The sequence below is a fragment of the Pyrus communis genome, chromosome 12, assembly GCF_041283825.1.
Source record: "Pyrus communis isolate YQ-2024b chromosome 12, ASM4128382v1, whole genome shotgun sequence".
In the NCBI taxonomy this organism is placed as follows: Eukaryota; Viridiplantae; Streptophyta; class Magnoliopsida; order Rosales; family Rosaceae; genus Pyrus; species Pyrus communis.
Genome location: NC_142576.1, coordinates 1,475,400 through 1,482,821, shown reverse-complemented (window position 1 = coordinate 1,482,821; position 7,422 = coordinate 1,475,400). Strand labels below are relative to the sequence as shown.

At 33.4% G+C, this 7,422-nt stretch overlaps 1 protein-coding gene across 1 annotated transcript; it reads right to left on the bottom strand.

Moving 5' to 3' along the window:
* Positions 1-3,951: 3,951 nt before the first annotated feature.
* LOC137745251 (auxin-responsive protein IAA4) lies at positions 3,952-5,061 on the bottom strand. Its single transcript, XM_068485169.2, has 2 exons — positions 4,716-5,061; positions 3,952-4,596 (listed from the first exon to the last, which is right to left on the bottom strand). The coding sequence occupies exons 1-2, from the start codon at positions 4,919-4,921 to the stop codon at positions 4,209-4,211; spliced, it is 594 nt and encodes a 197-aa protein (XP_068341270.2). The 5' UTR covers positions 4,922-5,061; the 3' UTR covers positions 3,952-4,208.
* Positions 5,062-7,422: the final 2,361 nt, after the last annotated feature.

The window sequence follows — 7,422 nt, the reverse complement described above, 5'->3', positions numbered from 1 at the left end:
AGGGTGGATTAAATTCATTTGGCTTTGTACTGATTGGTTCCAATTTCCAAACTTCTTTGAGAGATGTTATTCATATTGTGTTTTTTTATTATATTTTTATACTATCTAATATGACATTTGATGTAAACAGTTACATCATTTGAATTAATCAGAATTTTAAATTTAGTTCATTATTTAATAAACTAATAATTAAGAAAAACTAGTTAATTAAACGATTATTGTGGTATACGAGAAGTCTTTCTCCTTCCTTTCCTTGGATTTTGCAAATTTTTCAAATGATGTGTTTGTCCATATCAGATGTCATCTAAGGTGATATAGAAATATGACATTAAAACATGGTATGAATAGCATTACTCAACTTGTTTCTTTTCTTTTTTTTCCTTTTAATTGTTTTTCTTTCATGTCACTTGTTACATTCCCGCAACGTGGCATGTGTTGGGTGGCAAAATAAAAGTTAAATGATTCGCTTTTAAATAAGTATATGTTTGAAGAAAAATTTACGCGGAGTTGTTGCATTCTTGTAACGTGACAATTGCCGAATGACAAAATAGTTTACTTAATTAAAAAAAATTGTATATCTTCAAATTTGGAGAAAAACGTATGTGGCAATGTCAATCTGGCTTCGTTATAATAACTAACAGATGAGATGTGTATAAAAAATAAAATTTATGTGTTCATTTTATCAACATACCATCTTTTAATTACGTTGTTTTTTTACTGAAAATTCACACAGTATGAACAACCTCGCATAATATTTATTTAAGTAAATCCCATATAAAAAATTTATTTTTATTTTCTTTCAATGATATAAAATCTTGACTTTCTTGTTTGTTAATCTTGTACTCCTATTACTTATCCGGAGTTATTTGGTCAAGGTAATGTGTCCACTCGTGCTTCTCATAAATTAGAGTAATTTAAAAATCATTTAATAAAAAAAATATACACATATCCAAAGCAAGTTGAATCTAGAATTTAGTATTTTTCAAAATTGACATGATGCTTTGTATCAAATTTCGGAAAAGTATTTACAAGAAATAATTTAGTGGATGAAAAGCTTTCCGGAATAACGAAGGGTAATGGTTGTTCAAGAACCCAACATGCACGTACGTACTCAAACTTAAGCTGCTGTTGCAGCAAACCTAAGGTCAGTAGCGGAGGGAAGGTGGATGCATTGGATGTATTTGACCCCAATAACTTACTTTTCCACCAATTTAATTCAAGACTTCGCCGCTTAAGACTCTTATCTAGTAGTATTCATCTTTACTTGTAAGTGAAAGGTCTTAGGTTTGATTATCGCCAAAGGCGAATTTGAACCACATAATGTGTAGATTATATCGTTTGTTAAAATAAATATATATAAAAAAAATTAAAAAAAAAAAAAGGACTTCCCCGCAAAAATTTTGAAAGACCTTTGCTTGACAATTTTATACATGTTCCAGGTAGTTAAAGTCGTTGTCTTCCATTAACCAATATGTGTTTAATTTGAGCATTTGATGTTAGTATACAATGAAAATAACATTTGTGAAATCTCTGGTGTATGTTTATTAAGCATAAAAAAAAACCTAGACTTATTTAGTACCAACAAAATACAAGAAGTTGAACTTAAAAGTAAGCTTATATGCACGCCATGCGGTCCATTACCCTAGTGAATAAGGTGTTGAGTTTCTACTCATGCGTCCTAGGTTTGAAACTCCCTCCCTCTAAATTATTGTAATAGTTTATAACTCTCTCCCTTCTCCTTAAAAAAAAAAAAATATATATATATATATATATATGCATGCATGCAATAAAAAAGGTCTCTAGTGTAATCAGCTTTTTTTTTCTTCTTCCAATTGCAATCAAATTCTGGCCGCCACTGCCTAAGGTGCTACAATTTGCTTTTTAAGACCATCTTCAACCCTTGCATAAAATCTAAAATTTTTAGGTCAAAAAATTTAGATTTTAACCCAGAAATAGCTTTTCTGCTCTAACATTTCTGGGCTAAAATTTTAGCCCCAGATTATTAAAGAATGAATTTCGACTAATATTTTTTCTTAAAGTAACTTTTTTTAAAATAAAAAATTATGTAAACTATCCTAATTTAATTTTATGAATATTTTAACCTAAAAATATTTAGATTCTGACAAATACTGAAAAATCACTAACCGACACCATGAAACTCGTTAAACACTATGAAAAAATATGAAACAAATGAAATTTTTTTTTTAAATTATTTTAGTCGTTAGATTTAAATTTGGACCGTTAAAAATTTTTTACCGTTGAATTTCATCAAATTAGATCTTAACCGTTTGATTCAATAAATTTATAAATATAAAACTAAATAAAATATACATATATAGTGGGTCAGCCCCACTAATCCTGGGCTAAATTTGTCTTCCATTTGAGTTTTAGGTTTTAGGCCACATTTTAGCCTTGGGTTGGATTGAGTTTTGAGGGGAATAGAAATGGCAATTTGAGTTTTAACCCAGGGTTGAAGAATGTTTAATGGCTGCTTGAACTGCATACATAATCTACAAAGCAAAGCAATGCATCAACTAAACATACATATTGAAGGGTTTTTCCACGGTACGCGTTCATATAGGTGTACCAAATTTTATAACAAAACGTGTGCAATTTTCGTATAAGGAAAACTCAGTAGAAAACTTGAATAATCAACAAGCACCCAATGATAATTAAGTTCTATAAATTCATTGTCTTTTTTTTTTTTTTTTAATACGATGATATATTTACATTTAGTCTTTAGGGCTCTTATAATGCTACTGATAACGTATAGGGAAATTTTATTTAAACCCATGTAACCTATTTCTACACCCAACTTACTCTTTGCACCTATTTGATTTTTAACTAAACTATTAATATATCTTTAAACCTAATATATCCCCATAAACCCAATTCAATATGTGGATTTATTTTTACAACTATTTGATTTTTAACTCTATCTTTACGCTGTCTGGAAATGGACACTGAGAATTGAGGTGTGAATTCAACCATAGCTAACAACAAGACTGACACTTCTATAGATGTTGACAATATTTTGAAATCTTCTCCAGGCATGATTCTTAGACAAATCCTGCATAGACATCAAACTCTCATAATTGACCCCTTCAATGGCTTCCGTAAAAGCATTCTTCTTAACATCATTATATATTTCCTCTCCTTGCTTGATTCATATCATTATATATTTCCTCTCCTTGCTTGATTTATAGGTGAATATAGGTTATGTATTGTGTCTTGAAACCAAATCGTTTGATTAGGTTCCATGGTAATCCGAAGAGTATATGTTGAATCTGATATTATTCTCACAGGAAGCCCTTGCTCAATGTCTCATGGTACTCCCGAAAGGATTTGTTTACCCTGTGCAATTCATAAAGGTAAGAAATGTTATACGTTTTTCTCTTTGAGAGCTATTAGCGTTTTAGCCAGAATGAAGTAGGATGAACAAACAATGATCGTAGGGTTTAAGTATAGTATTTGGGTTTATTGATAAATTTGAGTTTTATTATTAATTTTATTTTGTACTTAATAGTAATTATGCAATAGGGTAAAATAGACAATTAACCTTTAAAATTTAAGTTAGGTGTAAAAATAGGTTACATGAGTTTAAATAAAATTTCCCTAACATATATGGACCGGTGGAGCAGCCTAAGTTTCATCTACGATTGAGGAACTCGAATGGAAGAGAAGGATTGATGTCGAACCGCAGTTAACAAAATGTCCCAACGACGATTGAGGAACTCGAAGGGAAGAAAGCGAGATATTGCAATGAACAAAAATTTTCAAAGGCTGAATGCACCATCAGGAAGAGATCAAAGCTGATGCTTCCGGCAACCAAGATTTCGGACCATAAATTAGGGCAAATTGCAATGTTGGGTTGTAATAGTTGGGATCTGTTTTAACCTCAGCAAATATCAACAGAAAAATTGTACTGAAATTCAATGCAACAACGAAAAATTTGGACCCAAACTTCTCTTTTTCTTTTTTTTTTTTCCTTTTTTTTTAATCGTTTCTTTTCATTGTACAACTCTCTTTGAAGAGAACATGAACAAACTATACATGAAAATTTTCCTTGTTCTTCTAACAATTCCTTGTAAATATTTTCTATTACAACTCAACAAAGTTTCTGTTTCTTCATCGAAAGCCCGAGCTCTATGTCTTCATGAGAGAAAACACGACTTAACCTCTTCTGATTTCGTCTAATTGTTCTTCGATCAGAGCGCGCAGCAGCCTAAGCCTTTCGCTTCCGAACCCTTCATGATTCTCAACCTCTTGCACGAGGCGATGAACATCTCCCACGGAACATCTCCAAGCAGCATCCAATCTCCATCTTTGTCTTCATAAGTAGGTACAAATTCTGATCTGTTATTGTACCCTAAATCCTTCTCACAATAATCACCAACTTTGAACTTGAACATGTCTTCCAACGCTTTAAGCAGTTCAGGATACCCTCTGTACACCTTCAAATCAATCTTTCTTAGATATGGAGCTCCATCCATGCTTATCTTGACATAAATCCCGGCTGCCTCCGCCTCAGTTTTCTTCGCTTGGAGGCAGTTTTTCCGGTATTGTCTCACCGGCGGCCACCCTACTATTTGTGCCCTGCAATACTTAACCAGATTAGTTTAAGTTGTTTGACCGCAAATTAATCACTAACCATGTTATTTAACAACCCTAATCATATATTTAGCATCTAGTTTATATGTACCAAGATTGCTTACTTGGAAGGTGGAGGCTGAGAAATCTGCTGGTCGGATCTTTTGGCGGATGAAGAATCTCTGTCTTCGTCGTTCATGTCGGGTTGCAGTGGTCTTTTGTTGCTCTTGCTAATCAAAGTAGTAGAAGATGTGTTCTGCTCGGAATCCTTGGTGCCTGGTAACCCTAATCTTAGCTCCGTGGCTTCAAGATCCTGCGCAAACATTACCATGATTTCTCTGTGTTTTCTTCAAAGACTGTTCTTCTGCTCAAACCTTGACGATGAACTAGCAAATAACCAAGTCGTGACTATTCGGTGATGGAGGCTTTGAGGAGAGGGGAGATGTAGAATATAATTGTGTGGAGGGCAAATGAAGCTGAATGGTATTATATAGATTAGAAGTGGAGATAGTCATAAAGTTCAAGGACATTGTCTAGGGAAATTAACAAAAGTTAGGTACTTGCATCTTTCTTCCTTTTGCGCGTGCATGCCACATTATTACACAAATTTTACGGATGGAAGGTAGTGCTTGCTAAAGGTTTTTCAAGTGATAATTTAACGTAGTATGTTGTTGAACTGTTGATAGATATGTAAAAATAAATCTCTTTGTACACCTTTGTTACAAGAATAAAAATAAGAACGTGCTACAATAATTTTAATTGACCCCATAATTTGTATGTGTAAGATATAAAATGGTTGTGAACTTAGTTTTAGAATTGAATAACCATTTCAAGACAAGAAATCGAGATTTTAAGCTTTAAGGGATGATTCTACACTATAAGCAAACAATCAACAATTCCAACACATGTTATTCGAATTAAAGAATATTGATTAAAAGTTACACATTGTCTTTGAGAAAGATGGAATATAGTGCACAAAAAATGACAGTGAATTGACAATCTGATCTCATAATATGTTACTTTACTGACATTTACACACCTGTGAACATGTAATTTACATAGATGTACATAAAATGAGAAAGTGGATGTCACGCGCCATAAAATAGCGTGGACAGAGCAAAATTAGGCAGGTATGAATTAGACATGGGCAGCTATGGTGTTTGTGACACGAGCAGCACATTTGAGGCGGTTGTCCTTCCAAATTGGGACAAGCTTGGGACAAAACTTAGCCGCCCAAATTGAAGACTTTTATTTTCTAATCCAACGACCCAGATGAATCAATCGATTCCGCGGTATCTGGGACCCTCGGATCAAGAAGGGCTATGGCTGGTGGGTGCATACCATGTGAGGTTTGGGGCCCACATGGACTGTCGTTGATGGGCAGGGCATGGTGTAATGGGGGGATTTGGATCCATCCGAATTCAAATGACGAGGATTCTAACATCTTAATTATTTATTTTGTATCGTGTGATCTAAAATTATTTATTTATTTTATTTAAAATTAAACATAAATAGTATCCAATGAAAATTGACTGCATAATGTATGATGAATGGTTAAAATATAAGAACTTTTAGGATTCCTATAAAATGAATCCGGAAAGAATCCCCTCTTGGAATGAGGTGGTCCGGGCAGCCGAATGGGCATGACTTTAATTAGGGCAAAAGTTAGGGCATGTTTTTTTGGCATGTGACGCCATGAGCCCTTGCCTCAATACGCTCCGTTTCCTTCGAGTCCACGAATATACTTTTTTTTCTTTTCATTATTTCAATCAAAATGAGATGATCATCCTTATTAAAACCATGTTTTAATGATATTTTTCTTGACTTAAAACTGAAATTTTTTATTATACTTAGTAGATTATAAATAAAACCATAACAAAAAAAAGATTGTATGTGAGCTTTCATATTCAAAACATTTAAATTAGTAACAGGAGAACCGTACTAACTTAATGCCGTTACTATTTTAGGGCTCCGCACAGAAGAAAAAGGGTCTTAGGGTTGTTTCGTGATGCACATAACCTGAATCCCACATCCCACATAATAGAATATCGTTGCATAACTAAAATATTAAAATTAACTAGAATTTAACAAACAATGTCAAGATTCATTATGGATGAATATAGCAATCTAAATTAAGGCTTTGATTGATTGTATCTTTTTATACGAAATTATTCCACAACCTTCCCTTTTTTTGTGCATCTCTTGTCCAGTTTTGGTATTATGAAGTGGCCTTAGAGGTAAGAATTATTCACCAATAATTGTGAGACTATATTCAATTTGTATACATTTAAATATAATTCCTTCGGAGAAATGTTGGATTTGTGTAGAAAGTTAAGTGAAACCTATAAGAGGCATGCTACGATTAGTCACGAACATATGTGTAAACTGATCCTAATCATTTTTACTTTTATGACATCGCGTAAATAGTTGAATTCAGCTCTCACGTATGCACGATTGATCTGCAACTTCTCTCAATTTTGACAATTATTTAGAGGGAAGGGCCAAACTAACAAGAGACACAAAGGGTCCACAAGTTTTTATTAATTTTATTTTCATGACAGCAGATAATGAGCCCTCCTTCGGCCGATGATGGTCGATAAATAAGGCCCCATAGAGTTAGGTTCACATCCTTTGGGACCCGACCACAACAAACCTCTGACCTTTACGCCATCTGCAGCTACACACACACACACACACACACACACACATTTCTTCATCTTCATCCTTGCCTAGTATTATCAATTTGTTTATGTTGTTAGTTTTCTTACAGGGCTTTCATATATAAGCTAGCTACTTTCTTTCACTTGTCAGCTGTGACCAAACATATTAGTA